This window comes from Mustela erminea, chromosome 13 (genome assembly GCF_009829155.1).
Source record: "Mustela erminea isolate mMusErm1 chromosome 13, mMusErm1.Pri, whole genome shotgun sequence".
NCBI classification, from domain to species: domain Eukaryota; kingdom Metazoa; phylum Chordata; class Mammalia; order Carnivora; family Mustelidae; genus Mustela; species Mustela erminea.
Genome location: NC_045626.1, coordinates 86,204,635 through 86,221,360, shown reverse-complemented (window position 1 = coordinate 86,221,360; position 16,726 = coordinate 86,204,635). Strand labels below are relative to the sequence as shown.

General features: G+C 41.4%; 1 protein-coding gene across 5 annotated transcripts in view; it reads right to left on the bottom strand.

Moving 5' to 3' along the window:
• Positions 1 to 912: 912 nt before the first annotated feature.
• CCDC62 (coiled-coil domain containing 62) overlaps positions 913 to 16,726 on the bottom strand; it is a 44,290-nt gene continuing 28,476 nt past the window's right edge. For all 5 annotated transcript variants that reach the window (XM_032310093.1, XM_032310088.1, XM_032310089.1 and 2 more), the window contains 3 exons: positions 14,615 to 14,740; positions 2,632 to 2,725; positions 913 to 1,173 (listed from right to left, as the gene is read on the bottom strand). In XM_032310093.1, the coding sequence (XP_032165984.1) occupies positions 2,672 to 2,725; positions 14,615 to 14,740 (180 nt within the window). In that variant the 3' untranslated portion in view covers positions 913 to 1,173; positions 2,632 to 2,671. The remainder of the gene's footprint in view (positions 1,174 to 2,631; positions 2,726 to 14,614; positions 14,741 to 16,726) is intronic.

Genomic DNA, 16,726 nt, shown 5'->3' with positions numbered 1-16,726 from the left:
TGCACCTTTCTCAGACTTCCTCTGCCCGAACCGGCCGTGCCTGAGGGAGAAAGCAAGCATTTATAAAGAACACAGCCAAGCCTCACCCCATTTCCCTTTTCAGCACCCTAATTAAAAAGGCTAAATGGGGTGGCTCCTCCACTCTCTTGAAAATCATCTCTGAAGTACCACTGAAACCTTTCAACAAAGGGGCATTTATACAGCACAATAGAACCTTGATATCTGCGATGCTTAGGAAAAAAAATACATTCCCATTCCCGAGGAAATTAACTTGCCAGGTTCAGTTTCAAGCGACTAACCTTCCTTATTTTGATCCTGTATAATAAAAAGAAACCCGAGAAAATTCTTCTTCTTTATTATTAAAAATATATTTTATTGAATGAAGCTGATCAATTCTCTTACAAGGGACAGAAATGCACACAGTATATTCTTTAAAAAAAATTATAAGTTAAAAGGGAAGTGTTTTAGTCTCTAATGATAAAAAAAAATGCATATAAAACCTGATCTTCCAACAAGCTTTTGTTTGTGTAAGTAGATGGTACTTACTACAGACCCAGATGAGATGGGGCTCTGTTCAGCTTTGGGACAGAAGGACCTCAATTGTCAGTAAGTGAGGAGATACTTTCCAGTTAAAAATATTTTGTATCATATATCATTTTATGTCTATTCTACCCAGCAAAATCCAGGGGTAAAGCCACCAGTGAAGAGAATACTACTTCTCATAGATTTGCAGCTGACTCTGATAAGCTGTCAGTTATAATTTAAATGTATGCACAGGTTTTTTAAAAAAAACAGATAGTTAAAACAGCATTTTACATGCAGGGGTTCTCTATTTGATGACCACACTTTTAAAGAGCTTCTCCGGTATTTAACCGTAGTCTGCATCTTTACAGAGAAGTCCTTTTCTCTCTGAGCAGAATTCCACGTTTGTATATAGAGAAGACACAGTAAGGTCTAATTTCTTACACATTTAAAAAAAAAAATGTCCTCAACATGAAAACAGTCAACTTGAAAACAAACAAAATATAGATGTTAAAAAATTAGCTTTCAGTTTCTGCTTCCCTTTGGTATTAAATGTTGTTTACAAAGGACTACAATCCCCTTTTTGTTTTCAAGGTTAAGCATTAGGTATTGATGTCTGCTTCCTGCCTTCCAAAGATGAGAAATCGGCTTCTGCAGGAAGGAAACACAGAGTTAATAAAATCGAGTCAAACAGAGCACTGGGTAGGGTGCTCTAAGTTCCGAATCTCTACGAAATAAACTATACATCCAGATTTTTATCTACATAAGGTCACGTAAAATACCATAAATATGAAAACTTCTCAGCAAAGAGAGGAAAAGCCCAGGAGAGGAAGAGGGCTCTCTACACTTCATGCTTTCACAGTGTTCTTGAGATGTTCTCTGCTTACAATGAAAGCATCTGAAATGATTACACTTTTTAACTTACCAAACTGGATTCTGAAGGAATTTTACATTTGAAATGCAGGTTTGATAGAAGGAAACACAAATCAAGAAAGTGCTTACTACATCAATGAACCTTTCTTTCTTTTTTAAGTTTTTATTTTTATTTTTTAATAATAATAACTTTTTAAAAAATATTTTATTTATTTATTTGACAGACAGAGATCACAAGTAGGCAGAGAGGCCGGCAGAGAGAGAGGAGGAAGCAGGCTCCCTGCTGAGCAAAGAGCCTGATGCGGGGCTCGATCCCGGGATCATGACCTGAGCCCAAGGCAGAGGCCTCAACCCACTGAGCCACCCAGGTGCCCCTTAAGTTTTTATTTTTAAGTAATGCCTACACCCAACGCGGGGCTCAAACTCACAACCCTGTGACCAAGCGTCCCATGCTCCATGGACTGAGCTAGCCAGGCGCCCCAGTCAATGAAACTTTTTATAAAACCTGAAACCCCATGAAAACACTTCTTTCCAGACAGCCCACTGAAATGCTTCAATGTTCATTTTAAGAGAGAAGCAGGAGGGAGCGGCACAGAGAGGGAAAGAGAGAGGAAGGTTCCACACCCAGCGTGGAGCCCAATGCAAGGCTGGATCTCACCACCCTGAGATCACGACCTGAGCCGAAATCAAGAGTTGGATGCTTAACCAACTGAGCCCAACTGCTCAGCCAAGCACCCCTGAAATGTTAATTTAGATTCTGATTTTGAAAGCTGTCTATAGCTGTGCCTGGGTGGCTCAGTGGGTTAAGCATCTGTCTTTGGCTCAGGTCGTGATCCCAGGGTCCTGGGATGGAGCCATCAGGCTCCCTGCTCAGTGGGGAGCCCGTTTCTCCTTCTCCCTCTGCTGCTCTCCCTGCTTGTGCTCTCTCTGGCCTGCTCTCTGTCAAATAAATAAATAAAATATTTTTAAAAATGAAAAAAGAAAGCTGTCTGTACTCCCTTCCTTATGTTTAAAATTCTGGGCACTGAGATCAAGAACTTTTTGATTTGCATTTCTCATACAAATAATTGACATTTTACTGATTAAATTTAGAAGGTATGTATAAATAGGTCAAACAAGAGAAAGGATTACAGATCAAACAAATGCATGGCCTTGACTCTACATTATCAATGTTCCCAAGTTACTTATTAAATATTAAGGGAGATAGAAGGGGAGATACACACAAAGGTGACTTACCTATGACCACAATGAACAGTGAAGTTGACTTCTGTGTTCTTCAATTATTAAGAAAGGTATTTTTCTGAGCTGACTCTTCTGTGACTTCTAAGTTCTATAACATAACTTCAAAATTAGTACCCAGGAGAGAAAAACTGGATAATACTTCAGACAATACACAAATATAGTAGAAATGCCTTTAGAACACCTTAAGGAATTAATGAAATACAAAGAAGTCATTTCATACAGCTACCATCCACCCAGCAAAGAGGCACTAATTTCCTATTCGTGTGTGGGGCCCTTTTGGGTCTAACTGCCTAGTGGTGAGGTTGTGTTTGCTTTTCCATGTATGCAATGCCTTCAGCTACGGCAATCAGCTAATGCCCAAATATAACTGGCTCTTTGTCAGCATTAATATGGACTATGTCGTGAGCCCTTGATAGAGACAGTGGTCACCAACAGGAATGAACAACTCTAAGTACCCCTGTTAATTAAAGTACCTACTAAAGGCTTGGTTAGCATTGCCAGTTGTTTCAGGAGAGATTTTTTTTTTTTTTAAGATTTTATTTATTTATTTGACAGAGAGAGATCACAAGCAGGCAGAGAGGCAGGCAGAGAGAGAGAGAGGGAAGCAGGCTCCCCGTTGAGCAGAGAGCCCGATACGGGACTCGATCCCAGGACCCTGCGATCATGACCCGAGCCGAAGGCAGCGGCCTAACCCACTGAGCCACCCAGGCGCCCCTCAGGAGAGATATTTTTAAAAAGAAGCAGCAAAAAAAGGAAAGAGGAGGAAGATACCTGGAAAGACATGGGTAGACGCGGGTGGTAAACTTCACCACCGGGTAAGCGCCCCTTCTCAGCCCCTTTCTCCTCCCCGTGGGGCCTGCATTTGAGCTAGGCTAGGGTTATTCTCTGGGCTTTCACTCATGCTGCTTCCTCTCTGCTCAAACAGCCTTCTTATGTATTTTATAACCTGATGTATTTTATTTTATTCATTTAGAAACATTATTCTAATGGGAGAAGATACTTGCAAATGACCCAGTGCATAAAGGGCCAGCATCCAGAATCTTTAAGGAACTCAACAAAATCAGTATCCCCAAAATAAGTAATCCAGCTAAGAAATGGGCAGAACCCATGAACAGATATTTCTCCAAAGAAGACATCCAAATGGCCAACAGACACATGGAAAAATGCTCAGCATCACTTATCATCAGGGAAATACAAATCACAACCATGGTATCATCTCACCCCTGTCAGAGTGGCTAAAATTAACCACGCAGGAAACAACAGGTGTTGGTGAGGATGTAGAGAAAGAGGAGTCTTTTGCACTGTTGGTCGGAATGTGAACTGGTACAGCCACTCCGGAGAAGAGTATGGTGATTCCTCTGAAGTTAAAAATGGAGATGCCCTACAACCCAGGAACTGCAGTAGTAGGTATTTATCCAAAGGACAGAAAAATGCTGACTCAAAGGGTTACATACAACTGATGTTTACGGCAGCACTATCAACGATAGCCCAGTTATGGAAAGAGCCCAAATGTCCATTGACTGATGAACGGATAAAGAACATGGGCTGTATGTAGACAACGGAATGTGACTCAGCCATCAGAAAGAATGAAATCTTGCCATTTGCAGCAACATAGATGGAACTAAGAGTGTATCATGCTGAGCGAACGAAGAGAAAGACAAATCCCATATGGTTTCACTCAAATCTGGAATTGAAGAAACAAAATAGATGAACATAGGGGAAGGGGAGGAAAATTAAAATAAGATAAAAACAGAGAAGGAGACAACCATAAAAGGCTCTTAACTAGAGAGAACTGAGGGTTGCCGGAGGGGAGGTAGGTGGGTGGGGAGGCTGAATGGGTAACGGGTGTGGAGGAGGATACGCTGGGATGTGTACTGGGTGTTACGTGTAAGTGATGAATCACTGAATTCTAGTCCTGAAACCAATACTACACTACATGTTAACTAACTTGGATTTAAAAAAAAAAAGAATACATATCAAAACAAATAAACATCATTCTAAAGGGGATCTGTAGGGTTTATCAGCCTGTGATTAAAATAAAAAAAAAAAGGTTAAGAGCCCTAAGAGCTTCGATCCCGGGTGCCAAAAAAAAAAAAAAAAAAAAAAAAGAGCCCCAAGAGCCCTGGCGGACAACACCAACAGTTTCAAACCAGCAATGAGGGCGTCCAGTCCCGTGTACTTGTCAAAAGTCCAAATTCAGATTCCAGCAGAATCTCTCCCCCTCCCCCCACCTCTCAGGTAAGTAGGAAGCCTGCTGCAGGGGAAGGTGATGTAGTCAGCTGCGCAGTGTTTTATTCTTTCTTTCCTTTTTTCCTCTTTTTAAATTATCAGGGGCTCTTGTTAAATAGCTAATACGCTGACATAAAATAAACAAACATATTTTCTTCTCCCCGTCCCCTTTGTACATGTGAAGAATACCACAGAGACCCTTCAATATCTCACTTCTATTCACTTATTAATAAATCCCAGGAGTATTTCCACGTCCTAGGTCTTCCTTATTCTGGTTAACGGCTCTATAATGTTCCACTGTGTGGACGTACCATCATGACTCCCTCAGTTCCTTTTTGCTGGACACCTGATTGCTTCCGAACTTTCACTACTACAAAGCAATCCTGAAACGAAAAACTTGTACCCGGGCCACTTTATACACATGTGGGTGTACTTGTAGGAGAGAGTCCCAGAGTGATATTGCTGTGTCAAAGGATCAGGTCCGCAATTTTTAGGAAACAGTGCTAAGTTCCCCACCAGAAGTTTGGATCACTATTTGCACCTCCAGCGATGTCTAAGAATGCGCTACAGAAAAAGGCTTTGAAGTAAGACCCTTGTTTTCAGCACCAGATGGCAAAAAAGGGTGAGGCAGAAAGGCCTCTCAGAACCTTATCCTGCTTCCCTATCGCAAAAATTAAGGATTTTTAACAAATTATTTGCTTTTTCCTGTAACTAGCTACACCCAACTCACAGGACCAAAGGGAAGGAGTTGTAAAATATGTCGCTAAGTAGATTTCTTTGTTTTGTTTTTTGAAAGATTTTATTTATTTGAGAGACAGAGAATGTTCTGAGCATGAGCAGGGGGAGGGGCAGAAGGAGGAGGGGAAGTAAACTCCTCGCCAGGCAGGGAGCCTGACGCAGGGTTCTATCCCAGGACCCTGGGATCATGACCTCAGGCAAAGGCAGAGAGACACTTAACCAACTGAGCGCCCAGACACTTTCAGATTTCTGTTAATTGAATTGTTTTTGCAACATTTCCAGAATTAGTTAATAATCTTCTGGAAGGGGTGCCTGGGTGGCTCAGTGGGTTAAAGCCTCTGCCTTCGGCTCAGGTCATGATTCCAGGGTCCTGGGATTGAGCCCCGCATCGGGCTCTCTGCTCGGCAGGGAGTCTGCTTCCCTTCCTCTCTCTGCCTGCCTCTCTGCCTACTTGTGATCTCTGTCTGTCAAATAAATAAAATCTTTAAAAAATAATAATAATCTTCTGGAAAATTTGTTACATCTGCAGCCAATATTTTTTCCAACTAATTCCAGATGATTATCTGATTCCGGTTGGCATGTTAAGTAAGAGATTTCATCACTCTTCCTCACCCATAAGATGAAAGGTTGAGATTGTGTACCTCTTCTGGGTCTTTCTAGCTCAAAAATTCTCTTAAACCAAGTTATCATCAACGTCAACCGCTTGCGCATGTTTTCAGTCTATAGCTGAGGTTACTGTTTTGTCTTTTTCCTGTTCTTGTTCACGTCCATGGCAGGTGTTTATTGGGCAATCTCCGGACCAGGTACAGTGTGTGCTACAACTAGGGGGGGCCGGGGTGAGGAAGAGGGGCTCCTGAAGGGGCTCACAGAGCAGAGGGAGACAAGCATGCAACCTATCATGCACTGTGACCCGCACGCTCACGGAGACACACACGCAGAAACACGCAGCCCTGTCGGGAGGACAGAAGTGAAGGAGATCTCAGATTTTATCTCAGATAGGAATTTAACATAAAATCCCACGGAAGAGGGTAAGAGCCTGAGGCCGTGAGAATGAATAGGAGTCTGTCCAGTAGATCATGCTGAAGGACAGTCAGTTCTGCTGGAACACTTGTTCTGAAAATATAAAGTTGTTCTGACACAGCCAATATATTACAGAACTAGTTGGGCATAATGTGAAGTTTGCATTTATTTATGTGCAACTTTGTCCATGAGAAACACTAGGTAACCCGTACCCAGCTGGACCGAGCCATGGCACGCAGGAATACACACATCCACCCGCACCCCTCAAACATCCGCTGGCCTCGCTGGTGTGCTATAAGCCACCCCCATTCGCATCGGCGTCCAGTTACCTTCCCGCCACTTCCCAGTGACTCACAAGCTGCCACTTCCCGGACACCTAAAGTGCCATATTTTCTTCTTCTTCTTCTTTTTTTTTTAAAGATTTTATTTATTTACTTGAAAGAGAGACAGTGAGAGAGAGCATGAGCGAGGAGAAGGTCAGAGAGAGAAGCAGACTCCCCGTGGAGCTGGGAGCCCGATGTGGGACTCGATCCCGGGACTCCAGGATCATGACCTGAGCCGAAGGCAGTCGTCCAACCAACTGAGCCACCCAGGTGTCCCTAAAGTGCCATATTTATTGCAATATTTATGTATTTCTTAACCACCTAGCAGGTATAAAAACTCCTGCGATTTTGATTACATTCCTATCCTTTAAAAAAAAAATGTATCACTGGCAAAGTGTTCGAGTGTTACGCTTCTAATCCCATTTTTCCTGTAAGCCTGTGAGGTTTTTATTACAGAATTTTGCATTGTGTAGTCCTATTTAGGAATCCGTAAGTTGTATTACAGAGGTAATGTGGTTATCAAAGTATGAAACAAGGCTGTGATATAATAATATGCACTTTTTACAAAGTTTAAGTAATCTCTATACCCCATGAGGGGCTTGAACTCACAACCCCAAGATCAAGAGTCACACACTCCACAGACTAAGCCAACCTTTGCACTCTCCCCCTACCTTTTTTTAAAAAAATATTTTATTTATTTATTTGAAAGAGAGAGAGAGAGAGTGACAGAGAACACGAGCAGGGAGTAGAGGGAGTAGAGGGAGAAGCAGGCTCCCCACTGAGCAGGGACCCGGACGCTGGACTTGATCTCGAGACCCCGGGATCATGACCCCAGCCAAAGGCAGACAGATGCTTAACTGACTGAGCCACCCAGGCACCCCATACTTTTTTCTTCTTTTTTTAAGAGATGTTATTTATTTCTTTGCAAGACAAAGAGAGTGAGCAGGAGCTGGGGGAGCGGCAGAAGGGGAAGCAGGCCCCCGCCAAGCAGGGAGCCTGACACCGGGCTCGATCCCAGGATCCTGAGATCATGACTTGAGCTGAAGGCAGATGCTTAACCGACTGAGCGACCCAGGCATCCCTGTACTCTTCTTTATTAAAGCATTAAATAATAAGATCTAGCAGCAGGTCTACTATTCTATAATTCTGAGGTCGTGGTTAAGTTCTAAAGGGTATTTCAAGATATCTGCAATAACTATAATGTGATATAAAACCATGTGTGATCTCTACTGGGGACAAAGTCATAGTCATAGTCATAGTCATAGTCATATATACTCCCATGGCTTGTTTTCTATATTTATAATTAAAGGAAATGCTAAATTTCAAGTAGAGGTTAATTAAAATAAGCTTATATGTGATTTCTATTCCCATCAAAGTTTATGGATCCCCTGAATTCTATTCAATAAACTGATGAAAAATGTCAGCCCAACAAATCCAAAGAGAAAAAAAGTAGATTAATAGTCGCCAGGGGCTAAGGGAGAGGGAAAGGAGAGGGTCTGCTAATAGGTACAGGGTTTGTTTTGGGATGATGAAAATGTTCTAAAATTGGATTAGGGTGACAGTTACACAATTCTGTAAATATGCTAAAACCACTGGATTGTACACTTCACATGGAAGAACATTACATTATGTATATTATACCTCAATGAAGCTGTTTAAAAAAAAAAAAACCCTTATGAATACTGAAAAGTACTTTCTTTCCCAAAGTAAATAAATTGCTTCACTAATGCTTTCTGTCAAAAGAAAATCTTACCAGAAAACACCACAAAGTCCATCAGGGCTTCCACTCTGAAAAGCTCACATGGCATAAGTGGCATATTTACTTCAAAAGTCACTATTTTGGGGGCCAAAATTAGTCTTTGAGGTAATCTTTGAAACTACATTGAAGGTCATGGCCATGAGTGTGTTAATTCTAGGATGGTTAATGTTCTTGGGGAGCCTGGCTGCCTCAGTTGGAGTGTGCAACTCTTGATCTCAAAAGTTGCGAGTTTGAGCCCTACACTGGGTATAGAGATAAAAATAAAACAAAATAAATTAAAAATAAAATAAAATATAAATAAATAAATAAATAAAAGTAAAAAAAAAATCTTCAAAAAAATAATAAAACGATTAATGTTCCAGTTTCATATCTGTGCCACAAGGAAACAGCTTCATGGAACTCTGAATTTAATAAAATACCAGTATGATAGAAAGCTAAGCAAGCAATGCCACCAGAGAGCATTTCATTGAACAAGACAAGGATGTCCACTCTCAGCACTGATATGCGGGTCTTAGCCAGAGCAGTAAGGTAAGAAAAAGACATAATCTAAAGATTATAAAAAGAAATTATTTACGAATGACATGACTGTCCATGTAGAAAATTCTAAGAATCTACAGAAAACCTACTAGAATAGGTGAATTTAGTTAAGAACAATTTACAAAAGTCAACTGCAGTCCTCTATCAACAGACAAGGAGAGAGTGAAATTTAAAGTATCGTGTATAATAGAATCAATAAACAAAATAATAGGAAGAAAAGTAACAAAAGATGTACAAGACCCCTATGAACGCTACAAAATATGGTTAAGAGAAATGAAAGAAGACCTAAATAAACGGAGATATACTCTGTCACAAATGTCAATTCTTGGGCACCTGGGTGGTGCAGTTGTTAAATGTCTGCCTTCAGCTAGGGTCATGATCTCAGGGTCCTGGGATCGAGTCCCGCATCGGGCTCCCTGCTCAGTGGGGAGTTTGCCTCTCCCTCTGCCACTCCCCTGCTTGTGCTTTCTCCCTCTCAAATAAGTGAATAAAATCTTTAAAATGATGTCAATTCTTCCTAAAGTTATCTATAAATTCAATGAAATCAGAATATCAGAGTGTATTTTTATAAAAATTGACAAGTTGGTTCTAAAACAGCTATGGAACCGCCAAAGATCTAGGATAGACAAAGCAATTTTGCAAAAAAGAAGAACAAAGTAGATCACACATACTACTTGATTTCAGGACCTTATTTTTTTTTTCTTTTTCAGATTGTTAGCTAATTTTTTAAAAAAGATTTTTATTTACTTATTTGAGATAGAATGAGAGAAAGAGCACAAGCATGGGGAGCAGCAGCCAGAAGGAGAAGCAGTCTCCCTGCCAAGCAGGGAGCAGGATGTGGGGCTTGATCCCAGGACTCTGGGATCATGACCTGAGCCAAAGGCAGGCGCTCAACTGACTGAGCCACTCAAGCACCCCTGATTTTAGGACTTTCAACAAAGTTTACATAATCAATACAGTGTGGTCTAAGGAGAACAACCAGATCAATAGGACTGATGAGAGTCTAAAAATAGACCCTTGCACATACAGGCAACTGATTTTCAACAAAGTTGTCAAAACTAATTAAACAAAAACAGGACAGTCTTTTCAACAAATGGTGCTGAAACTGGATATCTATGTGAAGCAAAATGAGCCTGATCCTTACTTCATATCATCTGCATAAATTAAACTGATATGAGCCCAAAACCTAACAGAACTTTAAAACTTTCAGGAGGAGAAAATATTCACACCCTTGGGGTAGATTCCTCAGGATACAAAGAGCACCATCTGAAAAAAATTGGTAAATGGACTTCGTCAAGATTTTGCCCTTCTGGGGCACCTGGGTGGCTCAGTGGGTTAAAGCCTCTGCCTTCGGCTCAGGTCATGATTCCAGGGTTCTGGGATAGAGCCTCGCATCGGGCTCTTGGCTCAGCGGGGAGCTTGCTTCCTCCTCTCTCTCTGCCTGCCTCTCTGCCTACTTGTGATCTTTGTCTGTCAAATAAATAAATAAAATCTTTTTTTTTTTAAGATTTTATTTATTTATTTGACAGAGATCACAAGTAGGCAGAGAGAGAGAGAGGAGGAAGCAGGGAAGCAGGCTCCCTGTGGAGCAGAGAGCCAGATGCGGGGCTTGATCCCAGGACCATGGGATCATGACCTGAGCCGAAGGCAGAGGCTTTAACCCACTGAGCCACCCAGGCACCTCTAAATAAATAAAATCTTTAAAAAAAGAAAAAAAGGATTTTTGCCTTTCTGCTCTTCAAAAGACACTTAAGAAAATAAAAAGGCAAACCACAAACTGGGAGAAAATATTCACAATATATCTGACAAAAGACAAAGGCCTGTGTGCAGACTATGTTAAGAACTCTTATAATTCAGTAACAGAGGAAGCAATTCAAATTTATGGCAGAAGGCTTGAACAGACACCTCACAAGAGAAGATATGTGAAGAGTCAATAAGCACGTGAAGAAAAGATGCACATCATCGGATTATCAGGAAAACACAAGTGAAGGGGCAACCAAATGCCACTTCCCATTTACTAGGACCGCTAAAATCAAGCGGACCGACAAAAGCAAGTGCTGACGAGGATGCGGAGCCCCTGGAAAGCACATACACTGCTGGTAGGGACGTGAAGCGTCCAACTACCTTGAAAACCGGTGTGGCAGTTCATTAAAAAGTTAAACATACGACTGTCCTGTAACTAGTGATTCTACTTCTAGGTATTTTCCTCAGAGCAATAAAAACATACGTACATTAAAAAGGGCTCATCTAGGGCACCAGGGTGGCTCAGTCAGTGAAGCATCTGCCTTTGGCTCAGGTCATGATCCCAGGGTCCTGGGATCAATCCCCCGTCAGGCTCCTTGCTCAGTGGGAATCTGCTTCTCCCTCTCCCTCTGCCCCTCCCTCCCCCCAAGAGCGTGGATGCTCTCTCTCAAATAAATAAAATCTTTTAAAAAAAAAAAAAAGACTTATGTAAAAACATTCATAGCAACTTTATTTGTAATAGTCCCAAACTGGAAACAACCCAAATGTCCAATCAACAGGTGAAGAGACAAACCGTGGTCTATTCATACAACGGAACACTAACCCGCAATAAAAAGGAGTGAAGCACCAACACTTAAGACAAGGACACACTCAAATAATTCTACTGAAAGAAGCTAGACAAAGAGAACATATTGTATGAGTGCATTTATATTACGTTCTAGAATAGGCAAAACTATTCTCTCATGATAAAAAATCAGATTGGTTGTTTCCTGGGGTGGGTATAATTCCAAAATTATATGAAACCCTGGGAGGGTTTCATTCCAAAAATCATGGAGGAACTTTCCTGGGGTGATAGAAATGTTCTATATCTTGACTAGGATATTAGTTATGTGAGCATGTATACCTTTGCCTAAACTCACTGAACTAGTGATCTGTACTAGTTTTTTCCTTCTTTCCTTCCTTTTTTCTTTCTTTCTCTCTCTCCAAGAGGGAAAGAGAGAACTCAAGCTGGGAGGAGGGGCTCCCCACTGAGCAGGGAGCCAGATGCGGGACACAATCCCAGGACCCTGAGATCATGACCTGAACTGAAGGCAGATGCTTAACTGAGCCACCCAGGCACCCCATGGACTAGTTTTCATTAAAGAATGAGCATATACACATTAAAGTCTACAGACAGTTGATTTTAAAAGAAGCATTCCAGGTTCTTACAGACCTTTTTTTAGTCAGGGATACAAATAAGTTTAATTTGATGGCTTTCAAGTTATCTTGACACACACAGCACACCCAACTAACGTACCTGGTCTCCTAAATTTAAAGCATCAATTCCAAGCTCTTACTTTACAGTTTAGGAAAATGGAGCCCAAGTATCCTGATTTCAAGTTCAACGTTATTTTCCTATTTACGTTAGGGGTATAAAATCCACAAAGCAACTTATATCCCTGCTATTGAAATGTTACTGTGCTTAGAAAAACCAATCAAAATTAACATGTAAAACACTCCCTGAAGGACTGACAGATTTAGAATGACTATTTTGCAATTCCTAGTGAAATAATAGATCTAGAGATATCTGGGTGGCTCAGTTGGTTAAGAATCTGCCTTCAGCTTAGGTGATGATCTCAGGCTCCTGGAACCAAGCCCCATATCAGGCTCCCTGCTCAACGGAGAGCCTGCTTCTCCCTCTCCCCCTGCCCCTCCTCCCTGCTCTTGCTCTATCTCAAATAAATAAAAATCTTTTAAAAATTAAAAAAAAAGAAATAATATATCTAAGTAATAATAATATAAGAATGCTAAAATCATTATGTGAACTTTATGATAATAGAAGTTCAGGCTGACAAATTTTTGATCACGCTTTACATCCACAAGTCGCACAACCAGATATTAGGATCCTCCTGATATGAAGGAATGAGCAGCAGGCGGCATCACCAGTGAAAGAGCGATGCCAAAGCAAAGAAAAACCCCAACCTGATCCCAAGTCTAATCAAGTTACTAGATCTAAATACCAGTTCCTAGGAGTCATGCAGGATAGAGGAATGTGTTAAGTAACAGTGAGGACAGTTAGCAAGACCCAGAATGTGGGAAATTCTACAGGACAAATGACCCAGTGTTTCTTCCACAAATAAATGGCATTAAAAAATGAAGAAGGTGGGGCACCTGGGTGGCTCAGTGGGTAAGCCTCTGCCTTCGGCTCAGGTCATGATCCCAGGGTGCTGGGATAGAGCCCCACATCGGGCTCTCTGCTCAGCGGGGAGCCTGCTTCCTCCTCTCTCTCTCTGACTGCCTCTCTGCTTACCTGTAATCTCTGTCTGTCAAATAAATAAATAAAATCTTTAAAAAAAAAAATGAAGAAGGAGAGGTACCTGGGTGGCTCTCAGTAGGTTAAGCGTCTGCCTTCAGCTCAGGTCATGATCCCAGGGTCCTGGGATCGAGCCCCGCATCAGGCTCCCTGCTCAGCGATGAGCCTGCTTCTCCCTCTCCCTCTCCCTGCTGCTCTAATTGTGCTATCTCTCTGTCAAATAAATAAATAAAATCTTTTTAAAAAAAAATTAAAAATAAAAAATGAAGAAGGATTAGAAGAAAGAGGAAGAGGTAAGAAGAAAGATGGGGAAGGACCTGTCAGTGATTAAAAGAGACTTTATTATTTTTTTTCAAGTTTATTTATTTTTTTTTTTACTAATCTCTACACCCAATGTGGGGCTCAAACTCACAACCCTGAGATCAAGAGTTATATGCTCTCTGACTGAGCCAGCCAGGTGCTCCTTAAGAGACACTTTATTGGGCACCTGGGTGGCTCAGTGGGTTAAAGCCTCTGCCTTCAGCTCAGGTCATGATCTCAGGGTCCTGGGATCGAGCCCCGCATTGGGCTCTCTGCTCAGCAGGGAGCCTACTTCCCCTCCTCTCTCTGCCTGCCTCTCTGCCTACTTGTGATCTCTGTCTGTCAAATAAATAAATAAAATCTTTAAAAAAAAAAAAAGATACTTAAAAAAAAAAAAGATTTTACTTATTTATTTGAGAGAGAGAGTGAGAGAGCAAAGGCTGGGGGTGGGGGCAGGGCAGAGGAGAGGGAGAAGCAGGCTCCCCAGCAGATGCCCAACCAACTGAGCCACTAGGTGCCCCGTAATATTCTACTTCCGTATTTGACATTTTCTATAGTAAAATGTATACTTTTTATAGCCCCAAGAATTTGTATTCGTGTACCCAGGCGATCAGAAAGAGGAAGTCTGAGTGCAGTGACATTTGAGTGTGATTCTGCACTCATCTTTGAAACCAGCGTGCTACCTCTCTGCCTCAGAGACACAAAGGAACTTCTCCTTTATGGAATGGATGGGATCCTGACCCGTGATGTATGCCGATGAGTACTCAGTGGAATATTGAGATACGTAAATGGGTCAAAAGAAAAATAAGCACATACGTTTCTGGCACTGCTGTTGAGATTCTCGGAGCTGATGGGGAGCAGAGTACTCAGCTCCAGGTCCGTAACCATCTGGCGAGACTCTGCCAGCAAACGCTGAAGCTTGCTTGTGGGCGAAAAGTCATCCTGGGAAGACAACACAACAGTAAGCATTCAAGGAATCAGGAAGCATTTTTAAATGTTTATGGTTAGAAGCACAATCTTATAAACACAAATGTTAACTCCCCATAAATACTTCTCTGACTTTAGGCATTACATGTCAAAGCAGGACATTAAGTACTAGAACAGCCAAATTCCATTTATTTCTTAGAACCTACTTAGCTAGGGGCACGTGGGTGGCTCAGTCGGTTAACCTTCTGACTCTTGGTTTTGGCTCAGGTCCTGATCTCAGGGTCATGAGACCGAGCCCCAGGTCTGGCTCTCCACTCAGTGTGGGGTCTGCTTCAGTCTCTCTCTCCCTCTCTCAGTTGAGTGGACTCTCTTTCTAACAAATAAATCTTTAAAAAAAAAAAAAAAAAGGACCTACTTGGCTAAATAATTTGACTTCAACAGAACTTACAACTAACTAAATAATATCTATGTGATGAAAAGAATTGTAGGCTAGGGCACCCGGCTGCCTCAGTAGGTAGACCATTTGACTCTTGATCTTGGGGTTGTGAGTTTGAACTCCACACTGGGTGTAAAGATTAAAGATAAAAAAAAAATCTTAAAAAAAAAAAAAAGAATCCTAGGCATTGTTTAGCTCTCTTAAATCAATTTTCTTTTCTTTTCCAGATTTTGTTTATTTATTTGACAGACAGAGATCATAAGTAGGCAGAGAGGCAGGCAGAGAGAGAAGAGGAAGCAGGCTCCCTGCTAAGCAGAGAGCCCGATGTGGGGTTCTCTGAGCCCCTGAGCTGAAGGCAGAGGCTTTAACCCACTGAGCCACCCAGGCACCCCCTTACATCAATTTTCTAAAGCCATAATTAGCTTGCTAATTCGTGTTAGCCAAAATACTGGCAAAATGTAGCTTTGACACTAAAAGCTTGTAAGCTTTTTAAAATAAGTGGATATGTGCCTTAGTTTGTTCTTGTTTAATTTTCAACTTTGGTATATGAAGTTTTAGCATGACAACCACACTCCAAGATACCTAGACTAATTTTTTTCACTAAGGAAAATTGATTCTGGGCACCTGGGTGGCTCAGTTGGTTAAAAATCTGCCTTCGGCTCAGGTCACGATTCTGGAATCTGGGATCAAGCCCCATGTCGGGCTCCCTGCTCAGCAGGGAATCTGCTTCCCCCTCACCCTCTGCTCCTTCTCTTTCTTACACTCTCTCTCTCAAATAAATAAATAAAATCTTTAAAAAAAAAAAAAAAAACAACCTTAAGGAAAGTTAACTCTAGGGGTTCCTGGGTAGCTTAGTCAGTTAAGCATCTGACTCTTGATCTTGGCTCAGGTTTTGATTTGGGAGTTGTGAGTTTAAGCCCCACATCAGGCTTCACGCTGGGTATGGAGTCTACTTAAAAAAAAAAAAAGTTAATTCTAATTTTCCAGGAACAAAGATGATCACTACTGACCTGGCTCTAGACGATATCTGTGTGCACACGTGTATACACACACACCTAAATATATATGTATATATGGATAATGTAAGCATGCGATGTCATATACTTCTTCAGAAAAATAGGTACAAACATTGAAAAAAGGGTCTCATGAGAGCTAAAAAAGATAGTAGCAAATACCTGAAATCATACCCACAAGGAAAGGGCGTCTATTCACCAAAGCCTATGCTGCTTTGGAATTCTGGCCTCTGAGTCCTTCCTCTCATCCCCAGGCAACACGGATCTGCTTTCTGTCACCAGAGACTAGTTTGCATTTTGTGGAGTTTTATATAAACGCATTCATCCTTTCGTCTGTCTGGCATCTTTCACTCAGCATGATTATCTTGAGATTCACCCATGTTACGCACGCATTAAGTAGTTTATTCTTTTTTGTTCCTGAGAAGCACTCCATCGCATGGATATACCAGTTTGTCTCTTTAACTAATGATGTGTATTTGGGTGGCTTCTGTTTGTTTTTTTAAGATTTTATTTATTTATTTGACAGAGAAAGACGGAGCACAAGCAGGGGAA